This window comes from Cinclus cinclus, chromosome 32 (genome assembly GCF_963662255.1).
Source record: "Cinclus cinclus chromosome 32, bCinCin1.1, whole genome shotgun sequence".
In the NCBI taxonomy this organism is placed as follows: Eukaryota; Metazoa; Chordata; class Aves; order Passeriformes; family Cinclidae; genus Cinclus; species Cinclus cinclus.
The window spans coordinates 1,396,743-1,421,266 of record NC_085077.1 but is presented as its reverse complement, the minus strand read 5'-3'; the positions used below and the strand labels follow the sequence as shown (position 1 = coordinate 1,421,266).

The following is a 24,524-nucleotide window of genomic DNA, read 5'->3' as shown; positions in this document are numbered from 1 at the left end:
GCGGTTTTGAGAAGGATTTTGGGGAGGATTCCGACACCATTTTGGGACCATTTTGGGGAGAATTCTGAGACCATTTTGGGACCATTTTGAGACCGTTTGGGGACGATTTTGAGGCCACTTTGAGAAGGATTTTGGGACCACGTCGAGGCCGTTTTGGGGAGGATTTTGGGACCATTTTGGGGAAGATTTTAAGGCCATTTTGGGGATATTTTGAGGCCACTTTGAGAAGGATTTTGGGGAGGATTCCGAGACCATTTTGGGACCATTTTGGGGAGGATTCCGAGACCATTTTGAGAAGGATTTTGGAATCATTTTGGGGAGGATTTTAAGACCAGTTTGGGGAGGATTCTGAGGCCATTTTGGGGAGGATTTTAAGACCATTTGGGGACCATTTTGGGGAGAATTCTGAGACCATTTTGGGACCATTTTGAGACCGTTTTGAGGAGGATTTTGAGACCATTTTGGGACAATTTTGGGGAGGATTCTGAGACCATTTTGGAACCATTTCGAGGCTGTTTTGGGGAGGATTTTGAGACCATTTTGGGACAATTTTGGGGAGGATTCTGAGGCCGTTTTGGGACATTTTGGAGAGGATTTTAAGACCATTTTGGGACCATTTTGGGGAGGATTCCGACACCATTTTGGGACCATTTTGAGACCGTTTGGGGACGATTTTGAGGCCACTTCGAGAAGGATTTTGGGACCACGTCAAGGCCGTTTGGGGGAGGATTTTGGGACCATTTTGGGGAAGATTTTAAGGCCATTTTGGGGATATTTTGAGGCCACTTTGAGAAGGATTTTGGGGAGGATTCCGAGACCATTTTGGGACCATTTTGGGGAGGATTCCGAGACCATTTTGAGAAGGATTTTGGAATCATTTTGGGGAGGATTTTAAGACCAGTTTGGGGAGGATTCTGAGGCCATTTTGGGGAGGATTTTAAGACCATTTGGGGACCATTTTGGGGAGAATTCTGAGACCATTTTGGGACCATTTTGAGACCGTTTTGAGGAGGATTTTGAGACCATTTTGGGACAATTTTGGGGAGGATTCTGAGACCATTTTGGAACCATTTCGAGGCTGTTTTGGGGAGGATTTTGAGACCATTTTGGGACAATTTTGGGGAGGATTCTGAGACCATTTTGGAACCATTTTGGGGAGGATTCTGAGGCCGTTTTGGGACATTTTGGAGAGGATTTTAAGACCATTTTGGGACCATTTTGGGGAGGATTCCGACACCATTTTGGGACCATTTTGAGACCGTTTGGGGACGATTTTGAGGCCACTTCGAGAAGGATTTTGGGACCACGTCGAGGCCGTTTTGGGGAGGATTTTGAGGCCATCTTGAAGCCATTTCAGGGGTGATTTTGGGGCCACCTTGGTGCAACCCCAGAGGATTCCCACACAAGCCGCAGTACCGCGCTCCGAGTCTCGGTCGTTGCCGTCGCTGTCGCTCCGGGGGATTTTGGGATCGTCGGTGCCGTCGTCGTTCCCGGGGTCGTTCCCGTCGTCGTCGTTCCCGTCGTCGTTCCCGTCCCCGCTCCGGGAGCGTTTCCGTTTCCGGGTCCCCTCGGGGTCCCAGCGCCCCCCGGAGCGAGCGCGGAACCCGCGGCGCCGGGCCTGGAATTGGGGAGAATTCCCGGGAATTGGGGGGGGGGGGTAGGAAAAAAAAAAAAAAAACCCCATGGAACGAGCGAAAAATGGCAGGGATTCCACGGGGGGTGGGGGGTGGGGGATTGGTGAGGAAAGGAGGGGTTTTGGGAGAAAACGGGGGGAAAACGTGGGGGAAAAAGGGGAAAAAAGCAGGGGGGAAAAAAGGGGGAAATTAGGAGAAAGCAGGGAAAAAGTGGGAAAAGCAGGGGAAAAAAGGGCAGGAAGAAAAGTGGGAAAAGCAGGAGAAAAGCAGGGGGGAAGCAGGAAAAATGGGAAAAAAACAGGAGAATTGGGAAAAGTAGGAGAAAAAGAAAAGACGTGGGAAAAATAAGCAAAAAAGCAGGAAAAAGCAGGGAAAAGTGGGAAAAGTGGGAAAAGCAGGAAAAAAGGGCAAGAAAAAGTGGGAAAAGTAGGAGAAAAGCGGGAAAAAGCAGGGAGAATGTGGGAAAAGCAGGAAAAGGCAAGAAAAGTGGGAAAAAAGCAGGGGAAAAGGGCAGGAATTTCAAGACTCACCACGTGCAGGCCGCCGTTCCAGGGCAGGGCTCCCATCCTGTCCCTCCTCCTCATCCCATAGGGACCACGGCCCATTCCCGCCATTCCCAGCATTCCCAAATCGCCGGGATAATCGCCGGGATAATCGGGATAATCTGGATAATCCCCATAATCATAATCGGGATAATCGGGATAATCGGGATACTCCGGTCCCAGAGCTTGGGAGAAGAGCGAGGGCAGCCCTCGGGATCCAGGAGAGCCTCGATTTCCAGGAATATTTCCCGGGAATTGCAGCTCGTTCCAGCGGGATCCGGACGGGAACGGTTCCGGAAGTCGGCGCCGGAAGCGGCTGCGAGCGGAAGCGGAACCGGAAGTGGCGGAGGCGGCGCGCATGAGCCCCAGGGAGCCGCGGGGCGGGGCCGGGTCCCGCTCGGGGGCGGGGTCGGGGAACGGAAATCCGGGCCGGAACGGATCCCGGACCGGATCCCGCGACGGACGGGACTCGAACGAGGAGAAGGAGTCGAAGCGGAAAGAGCTGGGGAAACGGGAATGAAAAACGGGAATGAAAAACGGGAATGAAAAACGGGAACGAAAAACGGGAATGAAAAACGGGAACGAAAAACGGGAGGGGAAAACGGGAACGGAAAAACCGGAAAGGAAAAACCGGAAAGGGAAAAGAGAACGGAAAATGGGAGGGGAAAGCGGGAATAAAAATGGGAACGGAAAACGGGAATGGAAAACGGGAACAGAAAACAGGAGGGGAATGGGATTAGAGGGGAAATGGGAGTAAAAATAGCAATAAAAATGGCAATAAAAATAGGATAAAAATGGAAATGAAAAATGGGAGGGGAATGGGATGAGAGAGGGGAAATGGGAATGAAAAACGGGAATGGAAAACGGGAATGGGGGTGGGAAGAACGGGAATGAACTGGAAAAAGCCCGGAATTTTGGGAAAAAAACCCAGTCCAAAATTCCACCAAGCAATGGGAAATTAATTAATTAGCTAAGGGCTAACACATCATTAATTAATTAGCCAAGGCTAACAGACCAATGAGCTAAGGGCTAACAGAGCATTAATTAATTAATGAGCTAAGGGCTAAAAGACCATGAATTAATTAATGAGCTAAGGGCTAAGAGACCATGAATTAATTAATGAGCTAAAGGCTAAGAGACCATGAATTAATTAATGAGCTAAGGGCTAACAGAGCATTAATTAATTAATGAGCTAAGGGCTAAGAGACCATGAATTAATTAATGAGCTAAGGGCTAACAGAGCATTAATTAATTAATGAGCTAAGGGCTAAAAGACCATTAATTAATTAATGAGCTAAAGGCTAAGAGACCATTAATTAATTAATGAGCTAAGGGCTAACAGAGCATTAATTAATTAATGAGCTAAGGGCTAAGAGACCATGAATTAATTAATGAGCTAAGGGCTACCAGAGCATCAATGAATGAATTAGCCCGGGCTACCAGAGCATCAATGAATGAATTAGCCCGGGCTACCAGAGCATCAATGAATGAATTAGCCCGGGCTACCAGAGCACCAATGAATGAATTAGCCCGGGCTACCAGAGCATCAATGAATGAATTAGCCCGGGCTACCAGAGCATCAATGAATGAATTAGCCCGGGCTACCAGAGCACCAATGAATGAATTAGCCCGGGCTACCAGACCAATGAATGAATGAATTAGCCCGGGCTACCAGAGCACCAATGAATGAATTAGCCCGGGCTACCAGACCAATGAATGAATGAATTAGCCCGGGCTACCAGAGCACCAATGAATGAATTAGCCCGGGCTACCAGAGCATGAATTAAGGAGCTGCGGGTCCCACCTGTCCTGCTGGTGGCCGCCGTCCCCCGCCGTGCCCTCCTTGGCCAGCAGGTCCAGCCGCTGGTTGATCTTGGCAATGATGGAGTCGGAGCCGGCCCCCATCTCCGCCGAGCCCAAACCCAGCGCCGATCCCGATCCCGATCCCGATGCGTAGCTGGAGCCCGACCCGTAAGCGGATCCCGACGCGTAGGCGGATCCCGACGATCCCGACGCGTAGGCGGATCCCGCGGATCCGAAAGTTCCCGATCCCGTCCCGAAGGCCGATCCCGATCCCGACGATCCGAAGGCGGCTCCCGATCCCGACCCCGCGGATCCGAAGGCGGATCCCGACGATCCGAAGGCGGCTCCCGATCCCGACCCCGACGATCCGAAGGCGGATCCCAACGATCCGAAGGCGGTTCCCGATCCCGACGATCCGAAGGCGGTTCCCGACGCCGACCCCGCGGATCCGAAGGCGGTCCCGGTCCCTGCGGATCCCTCGCTGGATCCCAGCCCCAGCTCGGCGGCTTTGGGAGGATCCCAGGATCCGCCCGAGGCCGCCCCTCCCCCGTAGCCGTAGGAGGCTCCCGGAGGGGTCGGAGCCGAGCTGGGGGGGGTGTAGAACTCATAGCCCTCATAGCCTGGGGATTAATGGGTTAATCCGTTAATTAGGAAAGGGACTAAATTGGGATTGAAGGATTTGAGGGGTGGGATCCCAGCAGGAAAAGCCCCGGGATTGTTCCAAGGGAATTTGGGGGGTGTAGAACTCATAGCCCTCATAGCCTGGGGATTAATGGGTTAATCCGTTAATTAGGGGGGAGATTAAATTGGGATTGAAGGATTAGAGGGGTGGGATCCCAGCAGGAAAAGCCCCTGGATTGTTCCAAGGGAATCTGAGGGTTCTGGGAATTTTGGCTCTGGGATAATTCCAAGGGAATTTGGGGGGTGTAGAACTCATAGCCCTCATAGCCTGGGGATTAATTAATTAATCCGTTAATTAGGAAAGGGACTAAATTGGGATTGAAGGATTAGAGGGGTGGGATCCCAGCAGGAAAAGTCCCGGGGATGGTTCCAAGGGAATCTGAGGGTTCTGGGAATTCTGGCTCTGGAATTGGAGCCCTCGTAGCCTGGGGATTAATGGGTTAATCCGTTAATTAGGAGAGGAATTAAAATGAGAAGTGAGAGATGAGAGGGGTGGGATCCCAGCAGGAAAAACCCCTGGAATAGAGGGAGAGAAACAGGGGGGGGGGGGGAAAAGTGGGAGAAGAGGAAAAATGAGAGGAAAAATGGGAGGAAAAAGAGAGAGAAAAAGGAAGAAAAAATGGGAGGAAAAGAGAGGAAAAAATGGGGGACAAAGAAAAAATCGGAAGGAAAAGAAAGAAAAAATGAGAAAAGGGAGGGAAAGGGGGGAAAAGAGGGAAGGAAAAAGGAGGGGAAAATGGGGGAAAAAAGCAGGAAAAGGGGCAGGATGCAGAATTGAGGAACAATTCCCAGATCCCAAAGGATCCCAAGGGATCCCCAGACCCACCTTGCCAGCTCGTTGTGTTCGTGGTGTAGGAACCTGGGGGGGAGAAAAAGGAAAAAAATGGGAATTTTGGGATGAACAGGGAGGGGGTGGGGGGGGATTGTGATGGGCTTTGCAGCAAAAAGAGGAAAATGAGGGGAAAAATTGGGGGGGATTTGGGATGGGGAGGAGGTGGGGAGGGAAATGGGAGGGAAAAGGGATTTAAAAAAAAGGAGAAAAAAGGAGAACAAAGAGGGGGAAAGGGGAAGGAAAAAAAAAAAAAAAAAAAAGAGAAAAAAGGAAAAATCTGGGAAAAGCTCACCCTGGGTGCTGGCAGCCCCGGTGCTCCAGGTGCCATATCCTGGGGAAAAGGGGGGAGCCATCAGCAGGGAAGGGAAAATCCCCAATTCCTCCCAAAATTCCAAATCCACACATCCCAGCCCCAAATTCCCAGCCCCAAAATCCCAAAGGGGATCCTGGAAAAGAAGCCAAGCCTGGGATCAATTAATTATCCCCCAAAAACACCCCCATAAATTCTGTGTTTTCCATCCAGGTCAGTTCTTCCCATTCCCACTCAGAGCTGTTTTGAAGGAAATTTGGGAATATTGAGGAAATCAGAGCTGCTTGTCCCAAAATTTTCCACTTTTCCAATGAATTTTGTCCTTTTTTGGGATGAAATTGTTTCTTTCAAGTCCCTGCCTGTTCCAACTCTCATTATCCCCCTTTTTCCCCCCCGAAAGATTGGGATAAAGCCTCAGCTTTCTGGTGAGAATTAAGGATTAATTCCACAACAAAATAGTCCATGAGTATTTCCAGGAGGAAAAACTCTTGGGAATAAATCCTGGTCTCCATTTCTTGGGATAAAAGTCACGGAATCGACCGAAAAACAGAGAAAAAGAAAAAAAACACTGGATCGGAGTAAAAGTGAATTTTGTGGAGCTGGATGTGGAAATCCCTGGTATCTATGAAGTTCTTTGGAATTTTTTAATGGAATTTTTTCCCAAGGAGCAGAGTTTTGTCCTCTGGGATAATTAATTCTGGGAATTCAATCCATTCATCCCAAAATTGGAGGCTCCCAAGCCACAGAATTGGGAATATTTGGGGTTGCTTTTCCACGTTTTTATTCCTTTGAACAACCAGAAATATCCAAGGATTGTCAGAATTCCAAAATCCAGAGAAAATCCAGGATCGAATCCCTCAAAAGCTGTTCAGGTTTATTCCAATCCAACCCAAGTTTTCATTCCCTGAATCCACAGAAATCTTGGTTGCCAAAATTTTTCCAGGTTTTTCATCCAGAAAAAGAAAAAAAAAAAAAAAAAAAAACGGGATGTGGAAAAGTTGATTTATTCTGGATTTAATTTTTCACATTTGTTTTCCCACCTTGGTTTTTATTCCCATGAAAAAAAAAATCCCGTTTAAAACCATGGGAAAAAAAAAAAAAAGGTTTAAAACCAGGATGGAGGAAATTCCAGCTCTTAAATTCCCACTAAAACAGGAACAGCTCCTTTTCCATAGAGCCTAGATGAATTCCAGCCAGGATTCCATCACTTCCAGGTGGGAATTAAGTGATAAATCCCACTGGTGCCATCAAATCCAGGGAAAGAACAAAAGAATAATTGCCCCAGAGGGATTTTTGTGTCCTTAAACTGTGGGAAAATTCCATTTCCAGGGATTTTTGGAGCTGGTGAAAGTGGATTTAAGGGAAAGAGGCTCCTGATGGGAACAGAATTCAGGATTTCGGGAATATTTCTCCTCTGCCATCCAAAAAAGAAAAAAAAAAAAAAATCAATGAGGGGATTTGATGCAGATGGGAAAGTTTGGATTGAGGGAATTCCTTCAATCCTGAGGGGATCCATTGGAAATTCCAGCGGGAATTCTGAGGGGATGCAGGGGAATTTCCAGAGGGAATCCTGAGGGGATCCAGGGGAAATCCCGAGGGGATCCAGGGGAATTTCCAGGCGAAATGCTGAAGGGATCCAGGAGGAATTCCACGGGAGATCCTGAAGGGATCCAGGGGAATTTCCAGGGGAAATCCTGAAGGGAATTCGAGGGGAGACCCAGAGGGCGAACCAAGGGGGCTGCGGAGTTGGGGACTCCGGGGGATCCCCCTGAGGAGGGGACACGAGACGTCCCGAAGAGGGCACAGGAGCCCCCGGAAGGGAACACGGGATCCCCCCCCCGCCCCAGGTGCCGCCACGGTTGGGACGGGACGGGACGAGGTAAACTGAGGTACAGGTAGAGGGGGGCGGGGCCGAGGCCGCCATTTTGTGTCGTCTTCAGAAATGGGCCCGGCGCCATTTCCGCCCCCCCGCCCCCCTCAGGGCATGACCCCCCCCCCTTCAGCCCCCAGCAGCCAATCAGCGCCGCCCTAGCGGTGATTGACGCGGCAGGCAGCCAATCAGCGGCGCCGCCGCCGCACGGCGGGGCGGGCGTCGCGCTTCCCGCTGTAGCGGAGCCCTTCTCCCCCTTCCGCCACCCGCCGGTAACGGAGCCGGTGCTGAGGAAGCGACGGGAAGGAGCCGCCGCCACTCCGGGGAAGCGTCAGCACCGCGGAGCGACCCCGCCCTGCACCTACCGCCGTATCCCGGCTCCATCCCCGCCACCTGCTCCCGGCGCTGCCGCCGCCGCTGCTTCACCGCCCGCCTCAGCCGCTCGCGCACGCGCGCCACCGCCCGCCTCCCACTAGGCTCCGCCCTCGACGTTTCTGATTGGTCGATCTCCCCAGAGGTGTTTCCCGCCCTCAGCTCCCATTGGTCTGTTTGGTTCCCGCCCACGATCTGATTGGTGAGTGAGATTTCCCCCGAGGGCAAGGCCTGTCAATCACGTGCGTCCTGGCTCCTGATTGGATAATGCTGCGGGGCGCGCCCCTTGCCGACGGTGAGGGGGAAGAGGAAGGGCCGCCATGGAGTCCTCGGGGCCGGGAGCGGAGCGGACCCGAACCGAACCCGAAACGGCCCCGGACAGGTCCCGAGCCAGGTCCCGGAGCGGCCCCTCACAGTGACAATGTCCCCAGTGCCTCACAGTGAGTGTCCGCAGCCCCTCAGTGACAGCGTCAGCAAAAATCCCCTCAGAGTCCCCAAATTCCCTCATGGTGTCCCCAGACCCCCTCAGATTGTCCCCAAAGCCCCTCACGGTGTCCCAAAATCCCCTCAAAATGTCCCCAGCTCCCCTCCAAGTGTCCTCAGATCCCCTCAGATTGTCCTCAAATTCCTTCAGGGCCCCCAAATCCCCTCATGGTGTCTGAAAATCCCCTCACAATGTCCCCAGTTTCCCACACGGTGTTCCCAAATCCCCTCAGAGTCCCCAAATCCCTTTTCAATGTCTGCAAATCCCCTCAGGGTCCCGAAATCCCCTCAGATTGTCCCCAAATCCCTATTCCCACCCTCTTTTTCCATCATTTTTTCCATCCCTTTTCCCTCCTTTGCTTTCCTTTTTCCCCATCCCTTTTTCTATTTTCCCCTTCCTTTTCTTTTTTGTCCCTTTCCCAGCATTTTTTCCATCCTTCCACTTTTTTTTCCCCATCCCTTTCCCCCCACCCCTTTCCCATTCCTGGAGGGAAATTTCCCTTTCCTAGCAGGAATTTCCCCATCCAAACCCCACAGTTCCCAAAAAACAAAACAAAACAAAAAAAAACCCTAACAAACCAACCCCACATCCCTCATTCCCTCCACCAGAAACCCAAATTCCAAGATTTTTGACCGGATTTTGGGCAGGAAAATTCTGAAACCAAACTCGTCAGCAGCAGGATTGGGATGGAAATTCCATAAAAAAAAAAAAACCACGGGAATTTGGGATTTTTTCACCAAGGATGAGAGAGTCGGGATAACCTCAGGATGAGTCCTTTAAAATCCACAAAAACCTTGGGAAATTCTCCCATTTCACAACGGACACAACGGCACCGAACGCTCTGAGAGGGGAGGGAAAAACAGTGGGAAAAATGGGGGAAAAAACGGGAAAAACGACGGGAAAACAGCAGGAAAACATCGGGAAAAGGGGGATCCACAGCCACAGGAAATCCTGGAAAAACCTCGGTGAGGTCAGGAGGACAAATCCCAGCCTTGTCCCACCTGGAAAAAATCCCCATTCCCGAGGGAAAAGGGGAAAAATTCCCACAAATCCACCTGGGAAAAAAAAAAAACCAACGGGATCACGGCAAAAACTCTGGGAGATCCGGTAGAAAAAAATTCCTAAAAGAATTTGACAGAGTTTCTGGGGTTTTTTGGGAATTCCTTAAAAAAAAAAAAAAAAAAAAAAAATCAATGAAATTTCCTCTTTTTCCTGGGAATTACCAGGGGGAAAAAAAAAGGAAAAATCCAACTGAATTCTCTCCTTTTCCCCATGACAAAAAATCCAACAAAATTCCCTTTTTCCTGGGAATTCTCCCCCCCCAAAAAAAAACCTCGAGAAAATTCCCTCTTTTTTCCTGGGAATTCCCAAAGAAAAATTCCAAAAGAATTCCCTCTTCTTCCCAGGAATTCCTGGGATTTTGGGGCTGGGAACAGGGAACATCCACGGACACGGATCCGAAACATCCAGGGAATATTTTGGGTCCTTTTCCCATCAGGAATTCACTCCTGGAACATTCCAGAGGTTTCCTCTTCATCCTGCTGCTCTTCCCTTGGGAATTCCTCTGGGAATTCCTCTGGATTTTGGGAATTTTCTGCCTTTTCTGGCTCTGGATTTGTCCCTGTTCCCCTTTCCTGGTTTTCAGCTGCTGGAATTTCCTCAGGATTTTTGTTTTCCTCGGGATTTTCCTCAGGATTTTCGGGATTTCCCTCATGATCCTCAGGATTTTGAGGAATTTCCTCGAGATTTTGGGGATTTTCCTCAGGATTTTGGGGATTTTCCTCAGGATTTTCCTCAGGATTTTCCTCAGGATTTTCGGGATTTTCCTCTGGATTTTCCTCAGGATTTTCCTCCCCTGCTCCTTCCCCTTCCTCGTGCTCCTCCTTTTCCTCGGAATCATCTGTGAAGGGATTTTCCCCCTGGGGAAAAAGAAAATTAAAAAAAAAAAAAAAAAGAGAGAGAAAAAAAAGGAAAAAAATTCCCCCCCCCCAAAAAAAAAAACCCCCACTCGCAGCTTCCCTCGGGATTTTCCAAGGAATTCTCACCTCCCACCCACCCCAAATCCAGATAAAAATGGGAATTTTGGCCAGGAATTCCTGTCTGGGAGAGAATGGGATGGAACTGATGGGGGGGGGGGGGGGGGGGAGGGGTTGGGATTTGTAGGATTTTGAGGATTTAGGGGATTTTTGGGATGGGATTTTGGGAATGGGATTTTTGGAATTTATAGGATTTATGGGATTTTTAGGATTGATGGTTTTTTTAGGGAATGGGATTTCTGGGATTTAAATCCCCTTCCAACCCAACCCACTCCAAAACTGCCAAAAATCCCCAAAATCCCAACTCCAGGAGCAGCTCCAGCCTCAACTCCACAGAGCATGGAAAAAATGCAGGAATTTCCCCACAAAACATTCCCAAAAAAAAAAAAAAAAAAAATCCCCAAAACATTCCCCAAACCCCCCAAACATTCCCAAAAATCCCCTCCCGGGCCGTTCCCACCCCGGAATTCCAGGAATTCCCACCTTGAGGTACTTTTCCAGCTTTTTGCTGATGAGTTTGTTGTTGAGGATGCTCCTGGCCACCACCAGCGAGGATTTCTTGGATTGCTCCATCATGGCCTTAGAAAAAAATTGGGAAAATGGAATTCCAGGGATTGGGAATTTGGAAAAAGGGCCGGGGGCAGAATTCCTGAGGAAAAAGGGTCTCGGGATACAAATCCAGGGAAATTCCTGGGAATTCCCCAAGATTTGGGGGTCTCTGTGTGGGAATTTCTGACATTGGGAATTGGGAAAAATTGGGGAATTCCAGGTGGGAATTCCCAGGATTTTGGGGCTCTCCACGTGAGAATTTTCAGGATTGGGAATTGGGGGGGGAAAAAAAAAGGGAGATTACGGGTAGGAATTCCCGGGGTTTTGGGGACTCTCCATGGGGGAATTCCTGGGATTTTGGGGCTGTGTGGGAATTCCTGGGACCAGGTGGATCTGTGTGGATATTCCCAGGATTTTGGGGATCCCTGTGGGAATTCCCGGGATTTTGTGGGGGGATCCCCGTGGGAATTCCTGGGATTTTGGGGGGGGGATCCCCGTGGGAATTCCCAGGACTGGAGGGGATCCCAGCAGGAATTCCCAGGACTGGGGGGCATCCCCGTGGGAATTCCCGGGATTTTGGGGGGGGGGGATCCCCATGGGAATTCCCGGGATTGGGGGGGATCCCCGTGGGAATTCCCAGGACCAGAGGGGATCCCAGCAGGAATTCCCAGGACCGGAGGGGATCCCAGCGGGAATTCCCAGGACCGGAGAGGATCCCAGCGGGAATTCCCAGGACCGGAGGGGATCCCAGCGGGAATTCCCAGGACCGGAGAGGATCCCCGTGGGAATTCCCAGGACCGGAGAGGATCCCAGCGGGAATTCCCAGGACCGGAGGGGATCCCAGCGGGAATTCCCGGGATTTTGGGGGGAGGATCCCGGCGGGAGCCCCGCGATGCCGGCGCCGCTCACCCGGCGGTTGTGGTTGTGATCCAGGGATTTGAGATGTTTCTGGATGGAGCCGAAGTGCATGGGGAGCAGCAGGTCACAGGCCGAGCAGTGAGCGGCCTCCACCTTCCGCAGGAAATGCTCCAGGCCCACCTCTGGAAAAACGGGAATGGGATTGGGAATGGGAAATCCCACAGGACCGTCCCCCAGTGCTCCAGGCCCACCTCTGGAAAAACGGGAATGGGATTGGGAATGGGATTGGGAATGGGAAATCCCACAGGACCGTCCCCCAGTGCTCCAGGCCCACCTCTGGAAAAACGGGAATGGGATTGGGAATGGGATTGGGATTGGGAAGGGGATTGGGAATGGGATTGGGATTGGGATTGGGAATGGGATTGGGAATGGGATTGGGAATGGGATTGGGAATGGGATTGGGAATGGGATTGGGATTGGGAATGGGACTGGGATTGGGAATGGGATTGGGAATGGGATTGGGAATGGGAAATCCCACAGGACCGTCCCCCAGTGCTCCAGGCCCACCTCTGGAAAAACGGGAATGGGATTGGGATTGGGAATGGGATTGGGAATGGGATTGGGAATGGGAAATCCCACAGGACCGTCCCCCAGTGCTCCAGGCCCACCTCTGGAAAAACGGGAATGGGATTGGGATTGGGAATGGGATTGGGAATGGGATTGGGAATGGGATTGGGATTGGGATTGGGAATGGGATTGGGAATGGGATTGGGAATGGGAAATCCCACAGGACCGTCCCCCAGTGCTCCAGGCCCACCTCTGGAAAAACGGGAATGGGATTGGGATTGGGAATGGGATTGGGATTGGGAATGGGAAATCCCACAGGGCTATCCCCCAGTGCTCCAGGCCGACCTCTGGAAAAACGGGAATGGGAATGGGATTGGGAATGGGATTGGGAATGGGATTGGGAATGGGAAATCCCACAGGGCTATCCCCCAGTGCTCCAGGCCCACCTCTGGAAAAACGGGAATGGGATTGGGATTGGGAATGGGAATGGGAATGGGAATGGGAAATCCCACAGGGCCATCCCCCAGTGCTCCAGGCCCACCTCTGGAAAAACGGGAATGGGATTGGGAATGGGATTGGGAATGGGATTGGGAATGGGATTGGGAATGGGATCGGGAATGGGATCGGGAATGGGATCGGGAATGGGATTGGGAATGGGATTGGGAATGGGATTGGGAATGGGATTGGGAATGGGATTAGGAATGGGATTAGGAATGGGATTAGGAATGGGAATGGGATTGGGAATGGGATTGGGAATGGGAAATCCCACAGGGCCATCCCCCAGTGCTCCAGGCCGACCTCTGGAAAAACGGGAATGGGATTGGGAATGGGATTGGGAATGGGATTGGGAATGGGATTGGGAATGGGATCGGGAATGGGATTGGGATTGGGAATAGGATTGGGAATGGGATTGGGAATGGGATTGGGAATGGGATTGGGAATGGGATTGGGAATGGGAAATCCCCCAGGGCCATCCCCCAGTGCTCCTGGCCCACCTCTGGAAAAATGGGAATGGGAATGGGATTGGGAATGGGAATGGGATTGGGATTGGGAATGGGAATGGGATTGGGATTGGGAATGGGATTGGGAATGGGAATGGGAATGGGATTGGGAATGGGATTGGGAAATCCCCCAGGGCCATCCCCCAGTTCTCCAGGTCCAGCTTTGGGAAACGGGAATAGGATTGGAAATGGGATCAGGATCAGGAATTGGGACTAGGAATGGGATCAACATCAGGAACTGGGAGCAGGAATGGAATTGGGATGGGGAATGGGATCGGGATCAGGAATGGGATCGGGATCAGGAATGGGATCGGGAGTGGCAAATCTCTCCGGGCCATTCCAGCCTCATCCCTGGCATTCCCAAACCTTCCCATCCCTGGGGATCCCTCTGTGCCTCATTCCCGGGGAATTCCCAGGGAATTCCCGTGGCATTCCCGGGATACCCTGGGTCAGGTCCTGCTCCCTCTGGATCTGCTGGATCACGGCGTTGATGTCCCGGATCCCGCGGCGCCGCTCCTCCGTCTTCCGGGTCTTGTTGGCCACGTATTCCTGCCGGGAATTCCAGGATCGTCATCCCAAAAATCCCCTGGAAAATCCCAGAAATCCCCAATCCCTTCTGCCGGGAATTCCCTGGAATCGTCATCCCAAAAATCCCCTGGAAAATCCCAGAAATCCCCAATCTCTCCTGCCGGGAATTCCCTGGAATCATCATCCCAAAAATCCCCTGGAAAATCCCAGAAATCCCCAATCCCTCCTGCCGGGAATTCCGGGATTGTCATCCCAAAAATCCCCTGGAAAATCCCAGAAATCCCCAATCCCTCCTGCCGGGAATTCCCTGGAATCGTCATCCCAAAAATCCCCTGGAAAATCCCAGAAATCCCCAATCCCTTCTGCCGGGAATTCCCTGGAATCGTCATCCCAAAAATCCCCTGGAAAATCCCAGAAATCCCCAATCCCTTCTGCCGGGAATTCCCTGGAATCGTCATCCCAAAAATCCCCTGGAAAATCCCAGGAAATCCCCCAATCCCTCCTGTAGGGAAAAGGGAAAAGAGGAAGAGAGAAAAAGAGGAAGAATGAAAGCAGGAAATGAGAAAAATCAGGGGAAAGGGGAAAAAAGAGGGGGGGAAAAGAGGGAATAAAAGGGGGGAAAAAGGGAAAGGAGAGAAAAGCAGGAAAAACAAAGGAACGAGGGAAAGGGAAAAGCAAGAAACAGAAAATAGAAGGAAAAAACAAAGGGAAAGCAGGAAAAGGAGGAGGAAAAGGGAAAAAGGGGGGAAAAGGGGAAAAAGTAGGAAAAACAAGGAAAAAAGTGGGATAAAAGGGAGGGGGAAAAGGAGGAAAACAATGGGGGGAAAAGGAGGGAGAAAAGGGGAAAAAAAATGAATAAAAAAAAAAGAAGAAGAGGAAAGAAAAGAAGGAAAATAAAGGGAAATTTGGGAAAAGCAAAGGCAGGGCAGCCCGAAACGCCGGGAATTCGGGAATTAATTTGGGAATTAATCTGGGGATTAATTTGGGAATTAATCTGGGGATGGGGACCTGCAGGAATTCCGCCGTCTGCTGGGGCAGCTTGGTGCCCACAAACTGGAAATGCTCCCGGTGGAATCTGCTCTCCAGGTGCTGCTGGATCTCATCCTCAAAAAACGTCCGGAATTTGCACAGAGAGCAGACAAACTGGATCCTGGAAAAACGGGAAAAAGTCTGGGAATGGGCTGGGGGAAATGGGGAGAAAATGGGGAAAGAAATGGGGGAAAGGGGAGGAGAGAAAGGGGGGGAGAGAAATGGGGGAAAGGGGGGAGAGAAATGGGGAAAGGGGGGAGAGAAATGGGGGGAGAGAAATGGGGGAAAGGGGGGAGAGAAATGGGGGAAAGGGGGGAGAGAAATGGGGGGAGAGAAATGGGGGAAAGGGGGGAGAGAAATGGGGGGAGAGAAATGGGGGAAAGGGGGGAGAGAAATGGGGGGGAGAGAAATGGGGGAAAGGGGGGAGAGAAATGGGGGGAGAGAAATGGGGAAAGAAATGGGGGAAAGGGGAGGAGAGAAATGGGGGGAGAGAAATGGGGGGAGAGAAATGGGGGAAAGGGGGGAGAGAAATGGGGGGAGAGAAATGGGGAAAGAAATGGGGGAAAGGGGAGGAGAGAAATGGGGCGAGAGAAATGGGGGAAAGGGGGGAGAGAAATGGGGGGAGAGAAATGGGGGAAAGGGGGGAGAGAAATGGGGGGAGAGAAATGGGGGAAAGGGGGGAGAGAAATGGGGGGAGAGAAATGGGGGAAAGGGGGGAGAGAAATGGGGGAAAGGGGAGGAGAGAAATGGGGGGAGAGAAATGGGGAAATGGGGGGAGAGAAATGGGGGGAGAGAAATGGGGAAAAGGGGGGAGAGAAATGGGGGAAAGGGGGGAAAGAAATGGGGAAAGGGGGGAGAGAAATGGGGGGAGAGAAATGGGGAAATGGGGGGAGAGAAATGGGGGGAGAGAAATGGGGAAAAGGGGGGGAGAGAAATGGGGGAAAGGGGGGAAAGAAATGGGGAAAGGGGGGAGAGAAATGGGGGAAAGGGGGGAGAGAAATGGGGAAAAGGGGGGGAGAGAAATGGGGGAAAGGGGCTGGGAAAAGTAGGAGAAAATGGGGATAATGGGGGAAAATGGGAATGGGGAACCCCTAAAAAAAGGTGAAAAATCCCTAACAGAGGGAAAAAAAAACCCTAAAAAATTGGAAACAATCCCCCCAAAAAAAAGTTGAAAAAAACCCCTTAAAAAGTAGGAAAAAAAAAAAAAAACTAAAAAAGGAAGGGAAAATTCCCAAAAAAAGAGGAAACATTGCCCAAAAGGCCCAACATTCCCAGGAATTACCTCTCCACCATCCGGTCCCGGTGCCGCTTCTTCTGCCGATCCTGGGATTTCCTGCCGGCCTGGAGCTTCTGCCTCAGCTGGGAAATCTGGGCCATCTCCTCCGGGAGGCTCAGGGCTCCTGGAAAACGGGAATTCCGGGAATTCCGGCAACTCCCGGGAAATTCGGACCGAAAACCTGGGAAATCCGGCCCGGAATCCCTGGAAATCCGGCCCGAAAACCTGGGAAATCCGTCCCAAAAACCCGGGAAATCCGGCCCAGAATCCCGGGAAATCCGGCACAAAATTCCAAGGAAATCCAGCCCGGAATCCCGGGAAATCCAGTCCAGAATTCCAAGGAAATCCGGACCAAAAACCTGGGAAATCCGGCCCGGAATCCCGGGAAATCCGGCCCAAAATTCCAAGGAAATCCGGACCAAAAACCTGGGAAATCCGGCCCGGAATCCCGGGAAATCCGGCCCGGAATCCCGGGAAATCCGGCCCAGAATTCCAAGGAAATCCGGCCCAGAATTCCAAGGAAATCCGGCCCGGAATCCCGGGAAATCCGGCCCGGAATCCCGGGAAATCCGGCCCAAAATTCCAAGGAAATCCGGCCCGGAATCCCGGGAAATCCGGCCCAAAATTCTAGGAAACCCAAACCAAAGTCCCATCCCAAATTCCAGGAAATCCAGCCCAAAATTCCCTGGACATCCAACCCAAAATTCCAGGAAATCCAAACCAAATTCCAGGAAATGGAGACCAAAATTCCAGGAAATCCAAACCAAAATCCAGCCCTAAATTCCCAGGAAATCCAATTCTCTGGATTTTCTTTCCGTGATCCCCAAATTCCTGCAATTCCCTGGATCTTCCCTGGAAAAACCTCCAGGAATTCCTGGAATTTCTCTTTGGAATTCCCAACTCACCTTTCTCGGAATCTCGTCCCTCTTCATCCTCCCCTTCCTGAAAAAACAAACATTTGGGAATTTAAAATGCCCTGGAATGAAATTCCAGGAATTTCTCCCTCTGGAAATTCCCTTGGATTTGGGTCAGGAATCCCAAATTTTGGGGGATTTTTCCCAAAGAAATTTCTCAGAGCTCGGAATTCCCAAAAATTCCCACATTTCCCATGGAAAAATTCCATTTCCAGCCCTTCCCCCCACAGAAAATCCTTCTGGAATTCCCCCCCAAAATCCTGGAATTCCTTCCCTCAGATCCCAAAATCCCAGGATTTTCCCTCTCCCACCCAAAATCCTTCAGGAATTCCCAAAAATTCCAGGATTTCCCCACACTCACCCCTCTGGATTCCTCCTTTTCTCCGGATTCTCCCTCCGTGCCTTCCTCTGGGAAAAAAAAAAAAAAAAAAAAAAAATCGGGAATTTGGGATCAATCCTGGGAATTTTCGAGCTGGGAATTTGGGATTGAGTCCCAAAAATCGGGAATTTGGGATCAATCCTGGGAATTTTGAGCTGGGAATTTGGGATTGAGCCCCAAAAATCGGGAATTTGGGATCAATCCTGGGAATTTTGAGCTGGGAATTTGGGATTGAGCCCCAAAAATCGGGAATTTGGGATCAATCCTGGGAAATTTGAGCTGGGAATTTGGGATCGAGCCCCAAAAATCGGGAATTTGGGATCAATCCTGGGAATTTTGAGCTGGGAATTTGGGATCAATCCTGGGAATTTTGAGCGGGGAATTTGGGATCAATCCTGGGAATTTTCGAGCTGGGAATTTGGGATTGAGCCCCAAAAATTGGGAATTTGGAATCAATCCTGGGAATTTTGAGCTGGGAATTTGGGATCAATCCTGGGAATTTTCGGCTGGGAATTTGGGATTGAGTCCCAAAAATCAGGAATTTGGGATCAATATTGGGAGATTTGAGCTGGGAATTTGGGATTGAGCCCCAAAAATCGGGAATTTGGGATCAATCCTGGGAATTTTCGAGCTGGGAATTTGGGATCGAGCCCCAAAAATCGGGAATTTGGGATCAATCCTGGGAATTTTGAGCTGGGAATTTGGGATCGAGCCCCAAAAATCGGGAATTTGGGATCAATCCTGGGAATTTTGAGCTGGGAATTTGGGATCAATCCTGGGAATTTTCGGCTGGGAATTTGGGATTGAGTCCCAAAAATCAGGAATTTGGGATCAATACTGGGAGATTTGAGCTGGGAATTTGGGATTGAGCCCCAAAAATCGGGAATTTGGGATCAATCCTGGGAATTTTCGAGCTGGGAATTTGGGATCGAGCCCCAAAAATCGGGAATTTGGGATCAATCCTGGGATTCTGGGTCCCCCCTCACCGTTGTCCGAGCTGGAATTTTCGGATCCGTCGGTTTTGGGATTTTTGTCCTCGGAGCCGCTCGGCTGCTTCCGCTTCTTCCCGAAGGAATCGCGGCGGAGCCGCTTCCGCTGCGGCTGGAAAACAGGGAATGGGGGGAATTATGGGGGGAAAAATGGGGGGAAGAGGGAAAAGAGGAAAGGAGAGGAAGGAAAGGGAAGGAAAGGGAAGGAAAGGAAAGGGAAGGGAAGGGAAGGGAAGGGAAGGGAAGGGAAGGGAAGGGAAGGGAAGGGAAGGGAAGGGAAGGGAAGGAAAGGAAAGGAAAGGAAAGGAAAGGAAAGGAAAGGAAAGGAAAGGAAAGGAAAGGAAAGGAAAGGAAAGGAAAGGAAAGGAAAGGAAAGGAAAGGAAAGGAAAGGAAAGGAAAATGGAAATGGAAATGAAAATGGGGAAATTTAAGAGAGAAAATGGGGAAAATTTGGGAAAACTCAGAGAAAAAAAAATGGAAAATCCATGGAAAATCATGGGGAAATCATGGAAAAACCAAGGAAAAAAACCACAGGAAGACCACAAAAATTCATGGAAAAAACATGGAAAAATCCTGGGAGACCACGGGAGAACCACGGAAAAATCCCCAAAAAAACACAGAGAAACCATGGAAAACAATGGGAAAAACCATGGGAAACAATGGGAAAAACCATGGGAAACAATGGGAAAAATCGTGGGAAACAATGGGAAAAATCGTGGGAAACAATGGGAAAAATCGTGGGAAACAATGGGAAAAATCGTGGGAAACAATGGGAAAAACCATGGGAAAATAATGGAAAACCACAGAAAAACCATGGAAAATAATGGGAAAATCATGGAAAATCCCAGGAAAACCATGGAAAAAAGCATGAAAAACAATGGGAAATCCATGGAAAACAATGGGAAAACCACAGGAAAACCATGGAAACATCCCAGGAAACCACAGAAAATGATGGGAAAACCACGGGAAAATCCCAGGAAACCACAGGAAATGATGGGAAAACCACGGGAAAATCCCAGGAAACCACGGGAAATGATGGGAAAACCATGGGAAACGATGGGAAAACCACGGGAAAACCACGGGAAAATCGCAGGAAACCACAGGAAATGATGGGAAAACCACGGGAAAAACATGGGAAAATTCCAGGAAACCACGGGAAAATCCCAGGAAACCACGGGAAATGATGGGAAAACCACGGGAAAATCCCAGGAAACCACGGGAAATGATGGGAAAACCACGGGAAAATCCCAGGAAACCACGGGAAATGATGGGAAAACCACGGGAAAATCCCAGGAAACCACGGGAAATGATGGGAAAACCACGGGAAAATCCCAGGAAACCACGGGAAATGATGGGAAAACCACGGGAAAATCGCAGGAAACCACAGGAAATGATGGGAAAACCATGGGAAAACCATGGGAAACCACGGGAAATGATGGGAAAACCACGGGAAAATCGCAGGAAACCACAGGAAATGATGGGAAAACCACGGGAAAACCACGGGAAAATCCCAGGAAACCACGGGCAAATCCCAGGAAACCACGGGAAATGATGGGAAAACCACGGGAAAATCCCAGGAAACCACAGGAAATGATGGGAAAACCATGGGAAAACCATGGGAAACCATGGGAAAATCGCAGGAAACCACGGGAAACGATGGGAAAACCACGGGAAAATCCCAGGAAACCACAGGAAATGATGGGAAAACCATGGGAAAACCATGGGAAACCACGGGAAAATCACAGGAAACCACGGGAAACGATGGGAAAACCACGGGAAACGATGGGAAAACCACGGGAAAACCACGGGAAACGATGGGAAAAGCAGGGAGGACTGACCCTGAACTCCGCATCCCACATCTTCCAGCCCCTCCTCATCCTCTTGAGGCCCCGGAAGGCGCCGGGGAAGCCGCGGAAGGGCGGGAAAGCTCCGGCCTCGGGAATGATGTTGTGGGAGAAGAGCGACGGGAGGCGCCGGGATCCGGGTTGGCCCCGCCCCTCGCCCCACCCCCCCCTCATTCCAAAGCCCGGGAATTGCCTCTCGCGAGCCCAGGAGTGACCCCGGTGTCCGAAATTCTCCCGGAATTTCCCGTGGAACTGCTGCTCCCGCGGGTGCTGGCGGCCGTAGAAATCGTTGGCGGAGGCGTCGGGCTCGGATTCGTTGGGAAAATCGGGATAATCGTTGGGGTAGTCGTTGGGAAAATCGGGATAATCGTTGGGGTAGTCGTTGGGATAATCGTTGGGATAATCCCCGGGGTAATCCCCGGGATAATCCCCGGGATAATCGAACGGGGCCCGGTAAAAGTCGCGGTCGCTCAGCGCCGAGCGGGAATCGCCGTAGGACTCGTAGGGATCGTACCTGAAGGGAAAAGGGGGAAAAGTTTGGGAATTCTGGGGGTTTGCAAAAAGGAAAGGGAAGGGAGGAGGTGGGAAGGGATTTTGGGGTTTTTGTACCCAAGGAAAGGGGGGGTCCCATTATTCCCATTACAGGCATTCCCATCATTCCCATTATTCCCATCCCAGTTATTCCCACCATTCTCATTATTCCCATCCCAGTCATCCCCACCATTCCCATCATTCCCATCCCAGTCATCCCCACCATTCCCATCATTCCCATCCCAGGCATTCCCATCATTCCCATCCCAGTTATTCCCACCATTCCCATTATTCCCATCCCAGTCATCCCCACCATTCCCATCATTCCCATCCCAGTTATTCCCACCATTCCCATCATTCCCATCCCAGTCATCCCCACCATTCCCATCATTCCCATCCCAGTTATTCCCACCATTCCCATTATTCCCATTACAGGCATTCCCATTATTCCAATCCCAGTTATTCCCACCATTCCCATCCCAGTCATCCCCACCATTCCCAGCGCTCCCATTCCCATTATTCCCATTACAGGCATTCCCATTATTCCAATCCCAGTTGTTCCCACCATTCCCATCATTCCCATCCCAGTCATCCCCACCATTCCCATTGCTCCCATTCCCATCATTCCCATCGTTCCCACTATTCCCATCCTTCCCATCCCAATTCCCACAATTCCCATCATTCCCATTATTCCATTATCCCCACCATCTTCACCATTCCTAGAATTGCCCCCATTCCCACAATTCCCACCTGTCCCCCCCCGGCTCCGTAGGCCCTGCCCTGGATCCCGGGGTGTTCCGGGTGGATCCCGGTTCCCGGCTCCCCCCGCTGCTTCCCGGGACCCTCGGCGCCCTCGGGGGTCCCGTCGGGCTCGGAATTCCCCAAATCCCAGGAATTCCCGGCGGCCGCTCCGTAGCCGTAACCGCCGGAATTCTCCTGGCTGTAGCCGTAGCCGTAGCCATAGCCCTCGTAGCCTGGGAATGGGAAAAGTGGGAATTGGACTGGGGGGATTCCCGTGGGATTGGGATTGGGGGGGATTCCCGTGGGATTGGGATTGGGGGGGATTCCTGTGGGATTGGGACTGTGGGGGGGATTCCAGTGGGATTGGGATTGGGGGGGATTCCCGTGGGATTGGGATTGGGGGGGGGATTCCAGTGGGATTGGGACTGGGGGGGATTCCCGTGGGATTGGGACTGGGGGGGATTCCCGTGGGATTGGGATTGGGGGGGATTCCTGTGGGATTGGGACTGTGGGGGGGATTCCAGTGGGATTGGGATTGGGGGGGATTCCCGTGGGATTGGGATTGGGGGGGGGGGATTCCAGTGGGATTGGGACTGGGGGGGATTCCCGTGGGATTGGGATTGGGGGGGGATTCCCGTGGGATTGGGATTGGGGGGGGGGGATTCCAGTGGGATTGGGGGATTCCCGTGGGATTGGGATTGGGGGGGATTCCCGTGGGATTGGGATTGGGACTGGGGGGGATTCCCGTGGGATTGGGGGATTCCCGTGGGATTGGGATTGGGGGGGGGGGGGATTCCAGTGGGATTGGGATTGGGGGGGGGGATTCCCGTGGGATTGGGGGGAGGGATTCCCGTGGGATTGGGATTGGGGGGGATTCCCGTGGGATTGGGGGGGATTCCCGTGGGATTGGGATTGGGGGGGATTCCCTGGAACTGGGGACGGGGAAGTCCCCGGAATTGGAGGGGGGAGGAACTCCCATGGAATTTGGGGGGAGGGAATTCCCATGGAATTTTGGGAAAATTCCCACAGAATTTGGGATCATTCCCAGTTAATTCCCATGCAATTTGGGATCATTCCCACACATCAATGGAATAGAAAAAAAATCCCAAAAATCCCTAAATTTAGAACTCGGGGCTGTTTCCTCGTTTTAAAAATTTTGGGGTTTTTTTTTTTTTTTTTTTTTTTGTTGTTGTTGTTGTTTTTTTTTGTTGGAGCCAGTGGGAAAATTCGGGAATAAAACCTGGGAATAAAATTTTTGGGAAGGACCCAGAAGGAGGAAATTCCACACTTGCCTCTGCTCGTGCCCGAATTCCAATCGCCGTATCCTAAAAAAAAAAAAAAAAAAAAAAAAAAAAAACCCAAAAAAAAAAAAAACAAAAAAAATCTCAGAAAAAAACCAACTGAGCTTCCCAAAATCCAAGGAATTCCCCCCCAAATCCACCGGGAATTCCCTCCCCCACACCAGGAGCCGATTTTGGGCCCAAAATTCTGAATTTTTCTTCTGAGCTGGGAAGAATTCCCAACCCTGAGGGTTTGGGAATTCTAAGGAAAAGGGAAACATCTGTGGAAAAAAACAAGGGAAAAGTGGGAAAGAATAGGGAAAAAAAATGGGGAAAAAAAGTGTTTGATCCCATTCCTGCTATTCCAACCTGGATATTCCTGGCTGCCCTCATTCCCTGAGTGGGATTTGGGCCTTCATTAGCGGCTCCTCATTAGCAAATGAACCCAATTAATGAATTTGGGCAGGTAGGTGGGAATTTTCTGGGAATAACCTCAGGAATCGCTGCCACGCCCCCTCCAGGTGTGTCCCAGGTGAGGGGAGCGGGAAAGGAACGGAGTTCATGGAGAAAAAAGAAGGGAAAAATTGGGATTCAAAGGACTGGGCTGGGAATAAATCGGATTTTGGGTGGAACTGGGGAATTCCTGGGGGGCCAAAGTGGGATTGGGAGAGGAAAACGGAGCTGGACTGGGATAAAAATCCGGGAATTTGGGGAATTCCTGGGATTGGGAGAGGAAAACGGAGCTGGACTGGGATAAAAATCCGGGAATTTGGGGAATTCCTGGGATTGGGAGAGGAAAACGGAGCTGGACTGGGATAAAAAATCCGGGAATTTGGGGAATTCCTGGGATTGGGAGAGGAAAACGGAGCCGGACTGGGATAAAAATCCGGGAATTTGGGGAATTCCTGGGATTGGGAGACCTGAACGGAGCTGGACTGGGATCGATCAAACTCCCGGGATTTGGGATGGGGAGACCCAAAGGGATCGGTCTGCACCGGGATCAAACTCCCGGGATCTGGGGCTGTCCCGGTGCCCCGGGAGGGACCGGCGGGCTCCGGGCCGGCTCCTCCTGCACCCCAAGGACACCCCCGGTCCCTTCACGGACATGTCCCGGTGTCCCCGCAATGTCCCGGTGTCCCCCCCCCCGGTCCCTCAGGGACACCGCCGGTCCCGGTGTCCCCCCCCGTTCCTGTCCCCTCCCGCCCCTCTCCGGGCTCCCGCTCTCTCCCCCCGCGCCCGGCCCCGCCCGGTTCCCCTCACGGGCACCGCCAGCCCCTCACCGCTCCCGCTCAGCCCCGGCCCCCGCCGGTTCCGTTCCCGGCCGCTCCCCGCTCGGGCCCGCCGCGGTTCCCCGGTGCTCCCGGGGCCGCGGGCTCCCCTCACGACCCCGGGGCCGCCCCCTCCCCTCACCGTAGCTCATGATGGCGGCGCCTCCTCCCCTTTCCCGGGCGGTAACGGCGCCCCGCGGGCCCC

The 24,524-nt window shown here is 51.5% G+C and overlaps 2 protein-coding genes across 9 annotated transcripts in view; both read right to left on the bottom strand.

Moving 5' to 3' along the window:
- The window catches only part of AKAP8 (A-kinase anchoring protein 8), a 38,624-nt gene extending 30,515 nt beyond the window's left edge, over positions 1–8,109 (bottom strand). For 2 of the 8 annotated variants that reach the window (XM_062511822.1, XM_062511823.1), the window contains exons 1-5: positions 5,785–7,530; positions 5,487–5,519; positions 3,981–4,599; positions 2,165–2,678; positions 1,417–1,618 (exon numbers count right to left, since the gene is read on the bottom strand). In XM_062511822.1, coding sequence (XP_062367806.1) covers positions 1,417–1,618; positions 2,165–2,678; positions 3,981–4,599; positions 5,487–5,519; positions 5,785–5,845 — 1,429 coding nt within the window. In that variant the 5' untranslated portion in view covers positions 5,846–7,530. Of the gene's footprint in view, positions 1–1,416; positions 1,619–2,164; positions 2,679–3,980; positions 4,600–5,486; positions 5,520–5,784; positions 7,531–8,037 lie in introns of those variants that run through there. The other 6 variants (XM_062511817.1, XM_062511818.1, XM_062511819.1 and 3 more) reach the window with 5 other exon arrangements.
- A 1,176-nt stretch (positions 8,110–9,285) lies between these two features.
- AKAP8L (A-kinase anchoring protein 8 like) lies at positions 9,286–24,475 on the bottom strand. The gene is made up of 13 exons (XM_062511834.1): positions 24,462–24,475; positions 23,064–23,096; positions 21,781–22,004; positions 20,494–21,015; positions 18,652–18,760; positions 17,648–17,694; positions 17,278–17,314; positions 16,379–16,496; positions 15,076–15,217; positions 13,983–14,088; positions 12,023–12,153; positions 11,048–11,143; positions 9,286–10,447 (listed from the first exon to the last, which is right to left on the bottom strand). Exons 1-13 carry the CDS (start codon positions 24,469–24,471, stop codon positions 10,031–10,033), a joined length of 1,992 nt encoding a protein of 663 aa, XP_062367818.1. The 5' UTR covers positions 24,472–24,475; the 3' UTR covers positions 9,286–10,030.
- Positions 24,476–24,524: the final 49 nt, after the last annotated feature.

Excerpts from the sequence above, each read along its gene's own strand:
- AKAP8L (XM_062511834.1), bottom strand. Across the intron at positions 18,761-20,493 it reads TGTGGGATGCGGAGTTCAGG|CGGAAGCGGCTCCGCCGCGA; the intron begins GTCAGTCCTCCC and ends TTCCAGCCGCAG. Across the intron at positions 12,154-13,982 it reads GGAGCAGGACCTGACCCAGG|AGGTGGGCCTGGAGCATTTC; the intron begins GTATCCCGGGAA and ends CCGTTTTTCCAG.